The sequence below is a fragment of the Rhinolophus sinicus genome, chromosome 6, assembly GCF_057876585.1.
Source record: "Rhinolophus sinicus isolate RSI-liver-muscle chromosome 6, RSI-T2T, whole genome shotgun sequence".
NCBI lineage: Eukaryota > Metazoa > Chordata > Mammalia > Chiroptera > Rhinolophidae > Rhinolophus > Rhinolophus sinicus.
Window position 1 is genome coordinate 25,560,981 of NC_142506.1, and position 21,193 is coordinate 25,582,173.

Here is a 21,193-nt window from a genome sequence, read left to right on the forward strand (position 1 = left end):
AATAAATATTTATTGAATTAATTAATTAATAGATTCATAAATGAATACGTTTTCATATGTAGAAAAGTGTGAGTTGTGCATATCCCCAAAATAAACTCAAATTCATTCATCTGAATATACCTGGAAGCTACTGTGTAAAGAACATTGCCTGACTCATCCTAGACAGCGTCTTACAAAGAGAATGTGTTAGAGTGCGATTAATATAAATATAAAAATATAAGTGTATTTGAAAATATAAAAAGGTAGATCCATGAGGGCAAACAGGAGACTAAAAGGGGTGAGCAGACTGTCAGTTCACATGACAAAGTGAGGACCTGAGAGGGAGCTCTCAACTGAAGGAAAGTTCCAGAAGTGTTATTTAGTTACCTGGTAGCTAAGGAGCCCCCTTATTGGACCTGTTTGGAAGCCTTGCTGAGCCAGGAACCTGGGAAGGCCAAGTTCCACCCTTTTCTGCCTTTTCCATGAACTTGCAGAGAGCATTTAAACAGCGTAAGTAATAAAACAGGGCTTTGCTAACTCTAACCGTTCTTTAGTTTCTTTGTTTTTTTACACATACGAAGGTTGTACTACTCTGTTCCTCACTGTTCTCCACAGCAGGTGTCCCAAATCTTCTCTCTGAAGCCCTGAAGCTTCCAAAGCTCTTCCTTAAACTGAACTCTTAGCAGATTTCCTCTTGTCATCCTCCAGGAAGAAGGGCGATCTCCACCAGGACCCCTCTCCGCCTCCCCATCCTCATCCCCAACATTTATGCAGCACTTACTGTGCACTTCCCAGTGTACTAAGTGCTGGGATTCATGAAATTCTCAGCATCATTCCCTACACAGACTAACTGAGATGGGAGATAGACATGCCAACCCAAGAAGATAAGGGGACAGGTAAGTGCCAGATGCCAAAAAAGCTTATGAGCAAGGAGGGTGGAGGGAGGTGAAAGGTGACTGGGCCCTTGGGGCAAATAAAGAGCCTCCGAGCATCTTTATATTCTGATGCAATTTCTCTATCTCTTTGGATCCCACAGCACTTTGCATGAGACTGCCCTGCCCTGGGCTGCTCCCCACTCATCCTCACCACTGCCTTTAGGGCATCTGCTTTGTATTCTACTCAGTGGTGTGCCCATTTGAATCAGGCACTCCCCCCCACCCCCACCCCCACCCCCCATGATGACCACCTTGAATGTAGCGTTCTCTGTTATGTTTTTTTCTATTCTGAACAGGATCTCCTATGAGGCCTTCACACTGCAGGGTCTGATCAGGGACTAAACAGCATTTTGTGTTTCACTGAATGACTTCTTGTGGGGACATCCATTTAAGAGTCGTCCCACTTTCTAATTGTCAAGGGAAAAATCCTCAGAATGGAAAGACATCGGCACCTTTTATTGAGTCACAGAAGCTATACAGAGACATATGAGCTCTAGTTCTAGCTTCTGAAGCAAGGAACAAACATTACATGGACTTGTACAGGTCTATCTGAGGGGGCCATGGGATGTTTCTGGATCCTGCATATCGTCTTCTTCACTACCTCTGTGCCTAATTACAAGTCTTTCAGAAGTCCTTACACGTAGTTCTCTGATTTAAAGGTAGCAAATACACAGAGTAATACAAAGAACCGGGTCCACTATTTAGATTCACTTTTTATCTTTATGTCAGGACTATGGTCTTAAAAGATAGTTCCCTTATATCTATTGTCAAACTCCAGTAGTTTTATTGAGCACAGACAAAAATTGGGGTAGAGAAAAATTCTATTCTATTTGTATCTATTGACCCATTAGACTTGGTCCACTAATTTAATGTTGTATTATTCTAGTTTCAATTAACACTTTTATTTTAAAAAAATAATAGAACTTTACGTATCTCAAGGACTTCAAATATCTAATCCAGTGATTTTTTTTTCAAACTGCAAGTTATAACTCATTCATGGATTATGCAATCAATTTAGGGAGCTGAGATTGCTTTTAAAAATGAACTAGAGAACAATAAAAATGATCACAATAAATAGTAATGGGAATGTTTTAAGGAAATTTTGTTCGAGCTATGCTGGTAGTTGGGTGTGTATACAGTGGGTAAGTGGTGTAAAATGTGTTGGGCAGAATTCTAAGACGGCCCCAAGATTCTCACCCCTCTGACGTCCACACCTGTGTAATCCACAAGAACATGAATGTACATTACTCCCATGATTATCTTATGCTGACTCTCAGACAGGAAGCTCATCGGGTGGGCCTGACCCACATATGTGAGCCTTTGAAAAGCAGAAAGCTCTCCTGGCTAATCCCAAGTCAGAGATTCAAAAGAGGAGGATCTGACACACAGTTAACTGACTTAGAGATGGAGGGGGCCACAAGACAAGGGAAGAGAGTGGGCTCTAAAAACTGAGAATGGGCGCCAGCTGACAACCAGCAAGGACATGGAGCTTTCAGTTCTACAGCTGCAAAGAGCTGGATTCTGCCAACAAGAAGAAAGAGCTTGCAAGCATACTTTCTGTAGTTCCCAGACAGAAACTTAGCACAGCTAACGCTTTGATTTTAGCTTTGTGATACCCTGAGCAGAGAATTTAAGACATGCACAACCTGACCTACAGAAATGTGGGCTGATAAACAGCTAAGTTTGTGGTAATTTGTTTCATAGCAATCAAAAACTTATACAACACTTCATATGGTCAGTTGTGATAATAAGAAGAGAAAAAAACTCAAAAAGGCACTGTTTTGTGTCTTTAAATATTTTACTGTACAGATGAGAAACTTAAGGTCAAATGAGAGTAAATAACTTGCAAGATTATACAGTCAATGACAGAGGCAGGATAGAAAAAGCGCTTTCCTTTGCCACTGTCCAGATATAGTGATTACTTTCCTTTTAATTTATCTAAAGATTCATATATTTCACATCAGTAGAGAATAGCTTCCTCCTTACTTATTCTAAATCAATGAAATTTTATTACATTTCTTGTAAGATAGGCTATTCTCTTATAAAAAAGTAATGAGTTTATGCTGTGTCATTTTTTGCTGCTATATTAGGCTTAATATGTTTCTGTTATAAAAATAATTAAAAATCTGAATCCATTGTCTACACAAGGAGGCTATAATTTCTCTTTCCTTGAGTTCTCTCACAGGGAGTAGATCCTATACATAGGTTCATGAAAGATAATGGCTGTGAGATTAGAAAACAACAATTCTAGAGAAGCTACTGTGGCCGCTCATAGCCACTAATAGACACTTAACTCCAAAATGTTCTAGCTGTTTATTTTTTATTTGAAAATACTGTAATAACCAGAGTCATGGCTTGAATTTAAATACAGTATTTTACTTAAATACAGTACAGCACTTCATTGTTAAATTTAATTGTAATATTCCAATTGGCCACAAGAGGGCTCCCAGGTTTTTCCAGTTGTGTGAATCACAAATTGAAACATTGAAAGATACCTTTCAAATGAAAGGGCCTATTGGCTGATGGATGGGTTGGCAAGGTTTCCTTTAGTGAAATTATCGGGGAATTGCAGTAAAAATATCACTCCACTATATTACTTATAGAAACTCCTCTGGCTCCCCTCTGTGCAGAGGGGTATCCTGGGTGACACAGAAGGCTGACTCTATAATGTCACAAGAGAAAGTTAATTTCATTTCCAGAGTCTGCTATCTCTTGCTCATGGCTCCTTTCATTTCTCTAAGGTTCTATCTCTTATCTGCAGAATTAGAGAGTGCAACACCTTCCTCTCATTGTTGTGAGAATAAACTGAGACAGAAGAAAGGAGCTTAACTTGTGTCTCATATATAGAATTACCAATGATGGCAATTTCAATTGTTGTTGTTCATTACCAACACTGAAGCAGATTTGTTTTGTGAAATGATCTTTCCATGTAGGCGATGTACATGGCTACAAATATTTCATCCTTGAAAATAGTGTTACCAGGTCCAAATTAGTAGAAGGGTTACATAAACACACTTAGGTCCACAATTCAGATGTCAATTTTAACGTAACAGACATGCCATTGACATTGATTATGAGTCATATTGTTTCAAATCCAATAATTAGAAGTTCCCTAATGGTAGAACTATTTAAAATAACTCATAGTTCATCTTTCTGAAATCCAAACCGGCCAAGCCGGTCAGTCTTTCTCCCTTATTTTCTCATATTTAGAGAATATTGAGTTTGTATGATAAACGATTTTCTGAAAGCAAAATACTGAGTCTTCCTAGCCAGCTAATAAATCAGAAAAGTGGGGCCGGCCCGATGGCTCAGGTGGTTGGAGCAGGTGGTTGGTGGGGAGTGGGGGTAGGGGCGGAAGAAGAGGAAAAAAAATCAGAAAAGTAATAGAAGGTGGTGGACATGTTGAAGGGTGGGAGGAGAGGACACTGAAAAATGGAGAGGCAGTTATATAAACTTTATGGGCTTTCCTAATTGAGTGATTTTTAGAACTCTGCTAGCATAAGTTTTAAAAATGGAACTATGCACCTGTCTAGACTGTCTGATATCCATTCTTGTTCGCTGGCTATTGACATCCTTAAGGACATCATGTTTCTTGCCTGTTGAAAAATAAGACTTGGACCTCTTAATCTAAAAGAGGAATAGTGAGAGTCAATAGAGAAAGAGTGGATACATAAAAGAGTGGAAAGGTAAATTGTGGTTTTAGTAGCCAAATCCTGAAATACTACTAGACCTACATAGAGACATCTCTTCAAGCTTGAAGGGAAGTAACTTAAACCAAAGACATAGGAACATGATTTAACAAACTCGCATAGAAAACTGGTGTAGGAATCAGAATAAGAAATCTGATCTCCTGATTATCGTTTCTAGATAAGGACACTAAAATATCTGAGAAAAAAATTTCGGACATCCCACTTTGGGGTTGTGGGGGTGGTAGATGCCAAATAAAGCATGACCTCTTTGATGTAACTTTGGTAAACTCAATAAGCCACAGTCTCTACTATTAAAGCTTTTGGATATAACCAAATTTCTGTAAAATGAAATACTATGCAAGGCCAAAGCATCCATTCTCTTCTTGGGTAGATTTATCTCTCCCATACATCGTCCTCTACCATATATGACATGTTTAGCAACTTTTGTCTCAAATAGACCTAAGACACTGAAAATTGTTTTTGTTAGTTAAAAAGCAAGGCTAAAGACATGATGGACAAATATTGGTACACGGAAGTTGGTAATTCCCCTCATTTAGAATGATTACATACAACACTTCAATTAAAATGTTAAAGTTCAAACTATAGGATAGTATTCTACCTGGAAAAAAAGGGGACATTAACCTGCAAGCCTCCATCCACAGACAACTACTCTTTCGTATGGATGTGATTCAAACTCTCCAAAGGGAAGTAACATGCAAGCCCACAGCAGACCTACAATGTAATTTGTCCTCTCTGAATGTAATAATTTTCTGTTTTCTTAGTGGCTTTGTTAGTTATACAGGTGGACATCAACCACTGTCTTAACAACCTGACAGAACAGGGTCAGAGACTTGAGAGCCTGGAGGGGAAAAGAGAAGAACAAAAACAGAAAACCAAAACTGGTGTTGGCTGAAGAATGGAGAAAATGATAATAGTGGCACCTACGCTTAAAAATTGGAAAATGAGATAATATATAATTTAGTCCCCTTAGGCCAGGATACAGAAGATCCTCAAGCCTGCTCTCTTGTTTTAACTTTGCTGGAGGTTTTCAGTGTTTTTCCATCTCGGTGTTCAGACCATATAAGAAATTGTCTACATAAACCATAAGAAAGATAGGCACATTTTATAAATAACAGAGCATTAACTGTGGACATGCATATTCACAGTGCTGCTCAGATAGACTTCATCTATTCATTTGCATAAAATGTCTGGTGCTTACCAATGGTGTAGAACCTCTTCAGGTCACTCCTTCGGGAAGGATGCTTCTGGGTATTTTCTGTGTTGTTCTGTTCTTCTTCAATGATGGGCGTCTTGGGGGCAGGGGGCTTACTGGCTTGTGGCATTTGCTTTCCTGCACCGGCCAAAGGGTTGAACCCTGGAGCAGTAATATCCACCGACTGGGACTTTTTCTTCAACCTATACGAGTGAAAAATACCACATGCTATGATTACTGACTCAAGAGATATTCTTGTTTCACATTTATCTCTACCATAATTGTTTTCCGACAATTGAGTTAAAGTTGCCCCTGAAACAGAACAAGGTTTATTCAGAAATTATAGACCTTCCCTACAGGATTTTAAATTCTTCAAACATTTTTCAAAGTGGGAAAAAAAAAAAAAATCTTCTGCCTAATCATTTTGAAAGGCTTCACTAAAACATATTAAAATGTAAGGTGATAAAGGACTTCTATTTTTCTAATAACAAGCTAAAATGTGGTGTCAAAGATAATGCATTTGGGAATTGCTTTTGGTTATGAAAGTAGTCTTTTTTAATGCTATAGTCAAACACTAGTTAGAAATAAATAATTGCAACCCAGAAAAAAATAATGAAGTGATTATCTGGATAACTAAAGGTTGCCAGTGCTTCACTGTTTAATTTTTAACAGCATTTTAGCTGTAAAAATTATAGTTCACATGGTTTCTCCAGACACTCTCAATGACAAAAAGTATTGCTCACTTCTACATTTTAAACGGCTGACACCAGGCCTAACATGGAACGCAAAAGTTATCCATAAAATATTTTCCCTACTCATGCATGAGAATGTTTCTCTTGATGTAAAAAACATTGGTATATGATACGAGCTAAATTCGAATATTTCAAGCTATATGACTTGATATTTGTAACATAACTGAACTCTAAGCCCAACTTACTCTTTGCCCTTGGTACGTCTGGAGGCTAACATTAAGTGTCATTTTTTCAAGTCTTCAGTCCCTATATAGAAAACGCTGGCAGTTCTCTTTATCAATTATGGTAATCACACCTAAACATTTCTCTAAAAGTTTCACACATCTTCACACCTCCAGGCTTTATTCCTATTTCCTGGAACTAAAGCATTTCAGCTTCCATTTTCTGCTCCGCTGTCAGACCCTGCTCATGATTCTGGACTTGGCTTACTTCGCATGTGGCCTCCTTTGGGAGCCTTCCTATGACATGAACCTCGGGAGCCTCCCAGCATTCCACAGAGGGGTTTATTTATAATTAACTCTCAATCAATGTCTATTAAATTAAATTTACTAGAGCAAAAGCTTTGTTAAAGGAATAGAATGTGCCCATGCTAAAGGATTCATTTATGAAAGTAGTGTTTACTAAATTTTAGTCGCCTCACTACCACCTATATGATCTCTGCCATATCCTCATAGCACCTATATCACCTACTTAATATTCATGAAAATGACTCACTTTATCCAAATTGCCAACCAACACATTAAAAAGAGCTCATCAGCATTAGTCATGAGAAATACAAATTAAGACTACACTGCACTCATAACACACCTACCAGGATGGCTAAAATGTAAAAGACATGATATTAATTATAGTGATGAGGAAAAAGTGGAATTCTCCAACACTATTGGTGGGAGCAAGACCTGGTACGACCACTTTAGACAAATGTCTGGCAATGTCTGCGTGGCTGAAGGGATGCATCTTTTGACTCACCTATTCTATTTTTAGGATATATCCTATACCAGTATAAAAATGTCCATCCAAAGACACAGTCAAGAATATTCACAGAAGCACTATTTGCAATACAAAACAACCCAAATGTCTACTAATGGTAGAAATGGGTGAATGAATTGTGATAATACTTATAAAATGGAATTTTATACAGCAATGGAAATAAATGAACTACAACTAGTTGCAACAACATGGATGGTTTTCATAAAATAATACTGCTGGGCAAAAGAAGCAATATGGCCACTGCTTTCAACAGCTACTTTGCACCAGGTATTGCTCTGGATACCAGGGATACACAGTGAACAAAACAGGCAAAACATCCGCCATCATGAAGCCCTCATTCTTATGGAAGGAGACAAGTAATAAGTAAATAAACAAACCAATAAAGAACAAATCAGGTGGTAATAAATGCTGTGGATTAAAACAAAGCAGAGTAAAAGGGATATGGAATACAGGTGTACATTCATACTATTATAGAGAGGAAAGCCAAGGTAGGGCTCAGCTACCGCATATTTGAGACGAGACCTGAAGGAAGGAGCCATGAGCGTATCTGGGGAAGCAGTGTTTCAGCAAGCACATAATTTGATTTTTGTATTACAGGGACAAGGTGGCTGGCGCAGAGACAGGGAGGGGGAGAGATGCAGGAGATAAAGTCAAAAGATGGTACTGGGGCAGGGGAATGAGGGCAGATCATAAAGAACTTCAAAGTTATTAAAGAATGAGTCCAAGGGAGAGCAAAGGAGTCATTGCATGATTATTGTATTTTACAAGGATCACCCTGGCTGCTTTGTTGAAATGAGGTAGAAGGCTGCTTCTCAAAGTTAAGCAAACTCCATGCAACGTCCTCCAAGAAGTAGCCACCAAAACTCACCCAGTAGATCTCACACACTTGAGGAAACATGGATTTACTTTGCACTGGGTTATTTACTTTTTATTCATGCTTTCTCAATAACACTATCCTTGCCTCAATCTGGAGTTTGTAGACTGGAGTGAAAAGTTACAGTAGTACTGTAGGCAACTAAAGAAAGCATTAAGATGAGTAAGAAATAGTTAAGAAATAAGTTGCAGGTCACCTGGGCAATGAAGTTAACGTGTCCTCCCAGGACTTTCCAGAAAACCACACTTTGACAACACAAAGACTTAGGCTATACTAAAAATATAATATTGAACCTTATAAACCCTAAGAAATCACCAATATCTGACCATTTTTCACCTACAAAAATGTCAATCTTCTATACTTCATCCTATACATTTTATTTCAATATTAAATTTGAATTTCAATATAAAGGAAGGGTTTTTTGGGGGGAGAGGGGAGCAGGAATTTAAAGGAAAGGTACTGAATTTTACAGACAGAAAGCGAACTGCTCTAGTTCTCGGCAAAGATTATTTTCAAAATGTTAGTGTGACATGTTTTTTATCTCAAATTCACATAGCAGATCATAGTATCACCAGACACTGTTTGTAGTTTGTATTGGCCTGCTTTAGAATTGATCAGCGTGACTAAAGTCAAATACCAGAGACTTTGTTAGTTACAGGCTATGGAACGCCTTACACCTGATAAAAGTACTAGATCATATAATTTATACGACGGCTTATATGAATACTATATACTATAATGCATGATGGCTTATATCTAATAAAGTACTCAATAATATAATTAATGAAGTTCTACATCATTTCAAAATGTCTGAGTGTCCCACGAGTTCTTTCCATGACCTCTTTGGAATGAGCAAAGGGCATAGTCTGGCCTCCAAAGGCCCAAGGCAGGCAGAAAATGGCCCTTGGGTACCTTCCCTCCTCTTCTTGCCATTCCCCAATCAAGACTTGAAGGGTATCATGTTTCCATTGTTGTAGCTAAAGTCTGGAAGATCACTAGCACGTTTGCTGGTTTGCTTAAGAAAAGACTTCCATTTACACGTTCTGAGAAAGCAGAACTGTGTGGGTAACTGAATTACTCCCTTAAAAATTTTTAAAATAACTACTATGGTTGACAAGGAAACCCGCTAAGTGCTACCTTCAATTTCCAAATTTCAGGAAGGGGGAAGTCTTTCTGAAATTTTAAACAATGTCTCAATTAAATGTGTTAATGCAAATATAGCATAATGGAATATGTAGGTGTACATAAGACAAAATATCCATTGATAATAAGTGAAACATTACATAGAGACTAGAATAATCTCCTCACTGGCATCAAAATGATCTTTGTTTAACATGCTTGCACTTCCAACAGAAAATGAGTGTTGATATCTTGGGTGGAGAAAAAAAATGAGTGAAAGGACCATCCCTCTTGGCATGACTCTGATACGCAGGCTGTCTAGGGTTTCCTAACCTTTGCCTCTTCTCGTTCCTTCATTTTTGAGCAGAAAAGAACTATTCCTATTCTCCTCTACATGTATTCCAACACCTTCTTTCAACACGGGAACAATGTTGGACTCTTTTCTGAGACTCAGTTTCCTTATCTATAAAATGGGGATAAAACATTCCCAGAAAGGTTCCAAGGACTCAGAAAACATCCTATGTGAAGGTGCTCAGGGTAGCACCAGCATGGGCTTCTCTCAATAAATCCAAGTCCAATCTCTTTATAAGAGGATGTACGGGGAGGATATGATTTTGTTCTTCAAACTTGCATGGATGTTGAAGAAATTATATCAGCTTCTTAGAATACTTCCTAGCTGCCCTGCTTCAGGTAAACACTGAGCCTGTACGGACCGCACTGTGTTTTGTAGGGGGTTTCACCTATTTTAGAGTGTAGATTTGAGGGAAGGAGGGGAAGAAAAGAGAACAAACTAAATGGGAGACCTTTGAAGTGTGTGCAAGGTAATATTTCTCCTGTGAGAATCCCCAAATCTTTAGGAAAACACCTAATTCATCGATAGTCCACTTGGGTGTAAACATGTTTTAAAATTGGTGTGGGGTTGACTTAAAACAGCAAACTCAAAGGCAGAGGTAGAGACCAAGGAACTGTGAAGAAGTAAAAACAAGAATTTGAAAGGAAGTGTGAGCAGGGTCTTTGACTTTCCTACTCTGGAAAAATAGGGCTCCTGTCAATTTCAGCAAGTTCTCCAAGTATCAGGAGAAGCCCTGTAGGTCAATGACGAAATGTGACGTCACAAACTACAAAAAGAGAAGTGGCAGAAAACTTCCAATATCCAACCAATTTAAATAGAATTACTCTCATAGTAATCAGCTAAATCTTATTCTTGCATAACTTATTACTACTTTAGTGGAAACATAAGAAATTTTCCACTCATTTTTCACATTATTGTTTGAGTAGCATACATGAATCTTTTAGCTTAAATGACTTAACCTGTGCTCCAAAGCCCAGGGCTTGTACCAACAGTGACTGAATGTGCTTTCCATTGCCCATCACAAGACTTCTCGCAAAGATCTGAGTCAATTTCCTATTTCAATAGCTTTCACCATGGAGATGCTTTCATTAAACTTCTTAACATTTAGCCCTTTATTACTATTATTTATTACCTGTCATACTATTTTGGTCTTATCTTTCTTTTTCATTTCACATTGTGGGGTTTTCACCTTCTATCTCTACCCTTTTACTATCTTCCATTCAAGTCATAACCAAGAAATGCTTTTCATCTTTTTTTTTCTATCAGGCTCTGAATCTTTCAATAGCATTGCTATTTTGTCTAAATACCGCGTGATAGAACTCGACCCTATACCTAAACTAATCCCTGATATGACTTAATTGCATAAGAAAAGAATGTTTTTATTGAGTTTGAGGTCTTAACTGGAATTACCTCTTCCATCAAGTGGAATTGAAATTGCAGCTGCATTATAACTAATTAAATATGTTCCTGAGTTCTGTAGCTATCTGGAAAAAAAATGAACCTTCTACTATCCATTTAGCATCGTCTTAGGATACCTCGGCAATAATAGCAACAGCTGAGAAAAATCTGTTGTACTAAAATGGGAATATTCCCTAGGTCATAGTAATTTAAGGTGGTATAACATTAGCATGTAAAAGCCAAATTTTCATGTATTTGACTATGTACCTTGAGAATAATAGCAAAGTGATTAAAACTATAGACATGGGGGCCAGAATCCCTAATCTGGTATTTACTATCTGTGTAACCTTGGGCAATTTTCTTAACCTCTCCTTGCCTGTTTTCTCATATATAAAGTAGCGGTATTAACAATACCTGTGTCTAAAATTGCCATGAGGATTAAATTAATATTTATAAAAGCCTGTAGGATACTTAGCATGTAATAATTTTTGCTTTAAACAAAAACACAAGCAAAAATGAACAATCATTGAGCTTTTATAGGGTACAGGGTACAGACCATGTGCTATGTACACATTATTTCATTTATTGATCACAATAAACCTATGAGGTAGGTATCATATACCCTAATTGTCGAGGGGTCAACTAAGGTATAGATAAAGTGATAGGGTTGAAAATTAGGGAAGCTGGTATCAAATCAGGACATTTAACCAAAATGCCACACTTTGGAATTAGGAGATAAATTTCAGCTCGGACACTTACCAGCCATGTGACCTTGGACAAGGACAGGGATTGTCTAGTTCTCTATTTTTTTTTTACCCATAATTGTGCTATCTGCCTACTTTACCCAAGAGAATTATTGTGAGCACAAAATGTATTAATTTGTACGAAAGCGCTTTATAAAATTCCACAGAAATCTACAGTACCAGTAGTAGTTATACAAATTCGCCCCTTGCCCATTCATTTGCCATATACTTCCACAAATGTACATGTACACATATATACATGGAGGTACATTAATGGCTATGCCCCAAAGACCTAACACTTACAGTCCTTTCCAGTAATTTCCAGCAAGAAGACCATCTGTGGTTTGCACAACTCATTGCCATTGGCAAAGCTGTCTTCTTGCTTCCTAAAAGAGCTAATGTAAGGATATTTTTTAAAGTAGTAAAGCTGCTGAGAATGCAGCTATTCCAAGTTGGATACTGTGGCTGCTGCAAAAATCTCAAGTCACTCAAAAACAGCTCTTGAGAGCAAATGCCTAAAAAATTTTCACATTGAAAAATTAAGGCTTTTGTTACCCATCCTGTACAGTCTGACTACAAATCAGAAGCTAAAAACAAACCACAAAATCAGCATAAAAAACAAGCATATTCAGAAGTCCAACCAGAAGAAATGACAGATTGGAAATCTATGCATTAAAAGTAAGAAAGCAATCCACTGTGATATAGAATATGCCATTTATAGTCGGCTCTATATTTGCTGGGGTCATACTATTCTTTGTGCCCCCAAACACAAGGATTGAGACAGATGATCTCATTAATGTGGAAGCAGCAATTACACAATCTTTTTTTTTTTTTTTTTTTAATTACAAACCAATGCAAAATGTTTCAACAGCAGTATCCTTTGGCATTACAAACTGGTAGTCCCAGTTTGGGATACCAAAACTAGATAACTTGTTATAATAAGACATGTTTCTAGCCCTGTATTCATTCTAAGAAATGCATGTTTTCCTATCTTGGAAATTCAGAGAACAGAGAATTCAGGAATTAAGCCACAGGTGCAGTGACATGTAGGAATCATTTGCTAGAAATTCTCTTGTTAAATGTAATTGAATTCAACTCTGTGAAGGGCAAGCCAGTGCATATACTATGAACCATATGCAAGCATACACTAATTTATTGCTATAATAGCTAATTTTCTTCTAAAAATACTAGAAATTAAATCCCAAACCAGTCTGCTTCTCCAGAGTTTAATAAACCCTAACATAAAAGGTTAACATTTATTACTGACTTTCATGAAAAAGGACATCCAAGTTCTCGAAGTTTGCCAGCTGCTTTTTATCCCTATGCCTATTCCAGCCCAGAGAAGAAGTAGGAGAGAAGCATTTTCTGTTAAGAGCTCTCACCACCAGCTCAATTTAATTCCTAAATTCACAAAAGTTCAGTCTACTCACTATTTTATTCCTAGGACTCACTACAGTTTTTTGGCATTTAGTAGGCATGCAGTAAATAGATTGCTGAATGAATAAATGGTTTCATCATGGGAAAACGGCACAAGAATAATATAAAATTACAACCAAATTCATACATAAAATTCCATGAAAATACACTAAGACAGTAAGACTTTGGACAGTTTGGTAGCCAATATAATGATCAATTTAATATATTCATATAATATAGACTTTGTCCCACCCCAATATGGGAATTTTCTGAGCTTGGATAGACAAAGGAAATAGTTTCATTTCCATGACCAATACTGTAATACATATTTCACTTAATTCACTAAATTTAGCTTTTTAATTTCTAAAGAAACAATCTGTAGCTTTGATAAATTGATATCCTTATGCAAAATGTTTCCAGTAAGGGGATATTATCAAAAAAAAAAAAAAAAAATATATATATATATATATATATATATATATATATATATATATATCTCATACAACTCAACAACAAAAAATGAACAGAGGACCTGAACAGACACTTCTCCCAAGAAGACATACAAACAGCCAAGAGATACACGAAAAGAAGCTCAACTTCACTAGCTATTAGAGAAATGCAAATCAAAACCACAATGAGGTATCACCACACTTGTTAGAATGGCTATTATCAACAAGACAAGTAATAATGTTGGAGAAGCTGTGGAGAAAAAGGAACGCTCATACACTGCTGGTGGGAATATAAATTGGTACAGCCACTATGGAAAGCACTATGGAGGTTCCTCAAAAACTTAAGAATAGAATTACCAAACAACCCAGCAATCCCTCTTGTGGTTATCCACCCAAAAAATCTGAAAACATTTATCCATGAAGAGGTATGTACCCCTACGTTCATTGCAGTATTTTTCATGGTGGCTAAGACATGGAAACAACCGAAGTGTCCTTTGATATAATAGAAGATTGGATGAAGAAGATGTGGTACACATATACAACGGGATATTACTCGGCTGTAAGAAAAGATGAAATACTGCCGTTTGCAACAACATGAATGGATCTTGAGATTATTATGCTAAGCGAAATAAGTCAGACAGAAAAGTTGAGAACCATTATGACTTTACTCACATGTGGGAAATAAAACTGAAAGTAACAAACAAACAAGGAAACAAAAACTCATAGACGCAGACTACAGTTTAGTGGTAACCAGAGAGCAAGGGGGTAAGTGGTAGTAGAAGAGGGAAAAGGGGATCAAATATATGGTGATGGAAGGAGAATTGAGTCTGCGGGGTGAACACACAATGCAATACATAGATGATGTAATACAGAAATATATACCTGAAACTTACATAATTTTACTAACCAATGTCATCCCAATAAATTTAATAAAAATTAAAAAAATAATCATTCATAAATAGTTAAATGATCTTCCAAGCTCTATTTTCACAATATGTTGTATGTAGCTCTCAAATATGAAACATTCACAGCACTAAGAAATAAAAGATGACAGGCAACCCAAGATATCAATCATATTTAATTAAACAGACTTCATAAAAAATTCAAGTAAACAATTGTTTTAGAGCTAGCAAACAACCTTGTATATAGTTTTAGTCGTTTCACATTTGGTATTTCACAAAGACATGTTTCTTCCTGTGATTTGTTGTAATGCCAACTTGCATGCTGGGAACATTGACAACAATTTTGCAATTTAGCTAAATATTTGTACAGTTTTATTACAACGTTGATGTTTTGTGAATTTATTGATTAAGTATCTCCCCTGAAGCAAAAAATTAAAAAAAATAAATAAGTGGTGTCATGGAGGAGTAAAAAGAGCAAGGACTCTAAAATCAAATATTTGGGTTCAAGTTCAGGTTAAGCAACCTAGTGATGAAACAATTTTATTGATTAGAAAGTTCTGATTTATGTTTTTTGAGCATTCATTAAGAATTTTGCATATTATCTTTCTACTATAAAGTTTCAAAATGCTAAGTCAATACTAGTAAAGTTCTTATGTTTCCCCTTCCGTGTACTTTCCAATTATACCACTATATTGCAATCATTAATTTTGAAAGCACACAAATTTCCAATTTATTTCAGTTTTTGCCTTGGAACTTCAAAATCTTTCAACTGGAAAATCCTGAAAGTAGAAACCCATTATGCAAATCCAAAGATTAGGGCTTGGAGGATTTGGAAGTCAAATTCTTGTAGATGTTAAAAACAGTCTCCTGCAATATCTCAGAGATGAAATTTAATTTTATTACTTTTGATGAAATGATTTGTAACAGGCTATTGCCACAAGGACTGCATTCTGTTTATTCATTTTAGAAAGAAGGAATCAGAATAAAGAAGACTATTTTAAGACTTTAGGCTTCTATCCAACACTGCTGATTAAAAGAATCTATTTTTTACAGGGCCCATTAGAAACTGTCTGTATAAGGCATATGGATTAGCTGATTAAAATATAGTTTTGCTTGTGAACAACATAAGGCAACTCCAAATTTAATCAAGATAGCTTCTGCAAGTAATAATAATCTAGGCCAAAGCCCAATGGTTTAATAGTTTAAAATGCTAATATAGCACGTAATCTCGCATCTTAATTTCCCTAAATGAAGACACGAGAAACAGGAAAAGAAGGTGTAAAAAAAAAAAAAAAAAAAAATACAGGTCTCTTATTTAGGTATTAATTCAGGAACTTGATGGAAAACATCACTGGTTAATCCATTGCTTCTTATGTCTTTTAAACTAAATCATCCTATTGGTGAACACACAAAAAAAATCCTTGAGTAATCCTGTTTTCAAATGTTGGATAAAAAAATGGTTTTTAAATGTTGGATTGCATTATTGATTGTATTATTGATTGAAAAAGTTTATTTTGCAAACTGCCCTATTTAGAGTCTGGTCCTCTCCCCCAATTGGAGAATCATTGGGGAATCCGTTATAGTTTTCTTTTGTTCAGATGATAATGGTTTAACACATGAAGGCTATGTAGTACCCCCAGTACAATGAAGTTGGATTTAGACCTTCTTTATGTAAACATATAATATTTAAAATTACATTAAAGAAATAACTATCTTCTTGCAATGGCGATTCCATAAACCCACATTTATTTTTCACTATTAAGACTTTTTTTCCTATTACAGAAGAGAATATGGTCCTCCTCCTCTTGTTAAAGCCAAACTCTCCACATGGTCTCTGATCCAGTTACATCCTCTCTCTGTACATGGGGTTTTAATGTACTAACCACTCTCTTCCCTCTAAAAGTCTTGAATCAATTGAGGAACAGATACAGGAGTCAGGGACCCCATCACAAGCTGGTAGCGTGGAGAAGCAGTGTCCTGCTGAGGCTACCCCATGGGCAGCAGTTCAGAGAACACCTATTGGCATCAGCTTCCAAGCAGAGAAGGCAGAGGAGGTTGGGACATAATCTACAGTCCTTGTCACAATCCGCGACATCAGTCTTCCTGCTTAGGGTAGGAAGAAGCACAGAGTGTCAAATCTCTCTTCTAAATATTTCAGAAGGAAGGACATTTCTGTTTTACATGCACAGGAAGGGATGAAGGAAAGGGAGAAAATGTTCCCCCAACATCACTTTCTCAAGGCTTTACTCCTAGGTTATCACTTCCCATCTTGGCCATTCATCTCTCCTTTGCTACACCATCCCCACCAGCATTCAGCCGGGCGTTAACCTCTCCCATCCTTTCCAGTCCTTTTCTTTCTAAGGCTACCATCCCATTTCTTGATGTCTCTTCTCTCTTTCACACCACACAGCTGCATCTTTCCATCACTGCACCACCCTCTCCAATACTGCTTTGCATCCATAACTTTCACAAAACAACTCATTTAGGTTTTCAATCACTTTGCTGTGGTCAGATTTAAACGTCACTTTTTGGTTTTCATTTCTCTTAACCTTTAGCTGCAGAGTGTATTTGTGAAGGTGCATTTCTCAGAGGTTAGAATGCAAGGGTTCAAAACTGGGCTCCTCATTACAGGATCTTGGGAAAATTACTTAATCTCTCTACAGTTTCCTCATTGTGAAATGGGTTTAATAACAGCATTTATCTTAAAGGTTTATGGAAAGGACAATATAACATCATCCATATATGTTACTCGGCATGATGCACTCTGGTACATAGAAGTCCTTGACTCTTTTTTTAACAGGACCTAATTTTGAAGCATTCTACCTTAGATTCCTTAATGCACAATTCTTTTACTATTCCTTTTTTCACTGTTCCTCAGAGTTCGTTTCTTCCTCCCCCCATTCAACCCTACATTTTGGAAATCCAGGGACTAATGGAGCTGGGCCTCCCTCTGCTCTATTTTCATGGTCTCCCGAGATGGTCCCATCCATTCCTTTGGGATGAACTATTTATATGCTGAAAACTCCCATATGTTTACCTCCAGCCCAATTTTCCCAGAACAGCAAACTTAAATACACAACTAGATACTTGGTTACCACTACGTATGGCACATCTTAAACTTAACATGTCCCTCAACAAATATTTGATTCCTAAACTCACCCCTACCCTTCCTTCCTGTTTTCTCTATTTTTGTAAACGACACCACCACCCATGCAGGTACTCAGGGCAGATACTTGCAAGTTATATTTGATCCCTTCCTTTGTAACTCTCTCCACTTCTAATTCATCAATACATTCTGTGTTCTGCTTTCAAATTATGTCTTAAATGTCTCCACTTCTGTCCATCTTCAATACCATCTCCCTACAGTAGTTGTCACTCCTTTGAATTATTATTACCAAAGCCTTCCCGATTCCTGTCCCCAGTTAGACTGTTCTCCCCTGCTACCTACTCTTCTTGCTAAACCATTCATTACTGTGGTTGTAACAAGCATTTTTAGGCATAAGGGAGTGATGTTGTTCTTCGGCTTCAAAGAATTGAATGGCTTCTCACTGTGGTCGAATGAATTTCTAAACTTATTTCCATGGTCCGTAAGACCCTGCATGTCTCCGTCTCCTACTTTATCTTGGGTTCCTCTTCTGCTTGCTCATCCTCGGGTCACCTTGGTATCCTTCAAGGTTCTCAAACGTGTCAAGCTCTTTCCACCCCCAAGTCCTCAGCACATGCTATTCCTTCTGACTGGAATGCTCTTTGAGTGACTCGTGGCTTCTCATTTTTAAGTCTCTTCAGAGAAGCCATCGCCCACGATTCCACGCAGGTTGTCTCTCATCTCCTGCTCCCCCATCCTCCACTCAACCCAGGCTATTCTTTAGCACTATGCCTACCTGTGCCTCATGGTATTTATCATACGGTCTAACGCTACATTTGTTCATCTTCACTTTGCTCTGCTCCGTCTCTCTCATGTCACTACTCACTCTAGTGGGGCTGAAAGCACACTTCCTTCCAGCACCTAACAGTGCCTTGCACATTATGCTTACAGCAAAAATATTTACTACACGAATGAATGAATGAATGAATGAATGATCCCTTCACATAGAATTCACACATGTCTTTATTCAGAAGTCTTACAGGGCATGAAGTGATATTTATTCTCCCCATCTTCTTTCATTCTGAGTTTGGCTCAATCACAATGTCTCAGATCTTTTCTCAAGAAATTACTGTCATATCTCTTTGGTTAGAAAACAACAATATTCCTAACAGTTATGTGAAAAGAGAGCTGCCTCCTGGTTTATGACTTGAACCATCTTTGAAAGCTAAAAATTATGGTTGAATATGTGCTCTAAGAAAAAGGCTTAGGCTAGGAGACCCTTGGAAACAACTGGCATTGTGCTAATGGGCATTTCACTCCTGCATTTTTCGGGCCTGATACTTCTGCAGGTGGTAAATTACAATAGGAAAAAAATCGGAGATTGAATGTAGAGAAGCAAAATATTACATATTAGCGAAGCCAGTACAAAAAGGGCAGTTATATATGTTCAATTCTAATTAAGGACTGGTAGAAATTCCTACACAACTCTTTATTTACAACAGTATTTTCAATTGTCATTAAAGAATAAGAAATAAAATCTGGTGATGGAAAAAAACAGCAATCTATATTTAATTGTAGATTGGAGGCCTTTTAAATCTGTAGGGAACCGGAGTTCAACCACTTATTTTTACAATGACAAGAATGAAACTAATAATATTTCTTGAACTCATGCTCCATGTTAAGTAAAAGACAAATGATTGCCTTTAATCTGTACGCCATAAGCTATTTGAGGTCTGGGATTGTCTTATTCATATTTGAACCATCACATCAGTGCCCTGTATCCTGACAGGCACATAGTAACCACCATTGAAGGGTTGACTTAACCTCAGGCGAAAGTGAAGAAGCTGCTACAAAAGCCACAGGAAGGACGGCCCGGATGCCTTCTGAACACCTACTAGTTTTGTATTACAAGCCTGACAATGGAAGTAGAGTGCAGTGCCGGGTTCCGTTTCAGAACAGTGTCCTGGATGACATCCTGTCATTACTAGGAATTAAATTTGATGTAAGACGCTTCATCTGGACCGGATTATTCTCATCGGTACACAATGCTGATAACCATCCTTATCATATTGGCCTAACAAGGTGCTGCATCTTTGTGTTCACCAAATATCTGATGATTCTCTCCTCCGTTCAATGCACTGTACTGTAGCCCCCCCTTATCCATGCATTCCAAGACCCCCAGTGGCTGCCTGAACTGCGTATCATACCAAACCGTAGATATACTATGTTTTTCCCTATATATACATACACTTTCCGGCTTCTCTCTGGCACATCCAAATTGCCAGCACCACTTCTCTTGCACTGCGGGGCCAATATTAAGTAAAACAAAGGTTACTTGAACACAAGCACGGTGCTACCACGACAGTCAATCTAATCACTGAAATGGCTACTAAGTGACCAGTGGGTGGGTGGCATGTACAGTGTGGAGACGCCGACCAAAGGGATGATTCGTTTCCCAGGTGGGATGGAGCACAGGTGTGAGATTTCATTACCCTCCTCAGCACTATGTGCAATTTCAAACTTACAAATTGTTTCTATCTGGAATTTCCCACTTAATCCTTTCCGATCACGGTTGACCATGTGTAACTAAAAGCAGGGAAAGCAAAACCGCAAAAAAGGGGGATACTATCCTAGACTCCAGGGATCTTACTTGCTGGCATCAGCACTGAGCATTTTGTTAGGTGTTTAAAGACAATTCTTTCTCTTGTCATGTGGATACTTTTATGGGTTCTTTGTAGCCTACTCCTCAGTGGAGCTCTCTTATCTTCAGTTTCTTCTTTTTTGGGGAATGCAACTTTTCCCCCCAATAGCTCCTTCCCTAGCCTTCATGTACACCTTCCTATTTTTTCTGCGGGTGTTACCTCCCTCCCCCAGGCAGTCCCCTTGGACATAGTCTAAGACTCTCTTTGGTATGGCCACATTTTGCCAATAAGAAGCAAGAATTCTTTGCCCTGTAGGTTTCAGCACATCCATGATGTAGCAGCTCTCACATCCCCTTGTCAGATTTTCCAGCAGCTATAGTCCCTACTCGTCTTGATTTCTTAGGGTTGAGTCTGACCCATTGCTTCACCCAAGCTCTCTGGGGTATCCAAGTGAAGTCTCACACATAGCTGAGGTGTGGTAAAAGCATCCCTCACCCCCTTTAGGGAGATTGGGATAGGACAGGACTCCCAGAACACCAGCCTTTCTCTCTCTGACTCTCCTGTTGTAATCTCCAAACTGCTACATTGGCTGGAGGTGGGTTGTCAGCTAAGGGTCACAAAATCAGTTCCTGAACATCAGCTTTTCTAATCTTGA

The 21,193-nt window shown here is 37.8% G+C and overlaps 1 protein-coding gene across 3 annotated transcripts in view; it reads right to left on the reverse strand.

Annotated features, from left to right (window-relative positions):
* The window catches only part of OXR1 (oxidation resistance 1), a 451,782-nt gene that overhangs the window by 197,166 nt on the left and 233,423 nt on the right, over nt 1-21,193 (reverse strand). For all 3 annotated transcript variants that reach the window (XM_019750593.3, XM_019750589.3, XM_074316799.2), the window contains one exon: nt 5,823-6,019. In XM_019750593.3, coding sequence (XP_019606152.1) covers nt 5,823-6,019 — 197 coding nt within the window. The remainder of the gene's footprint in view (nt 1-5,822; nt 6,020-21,193) is intronic.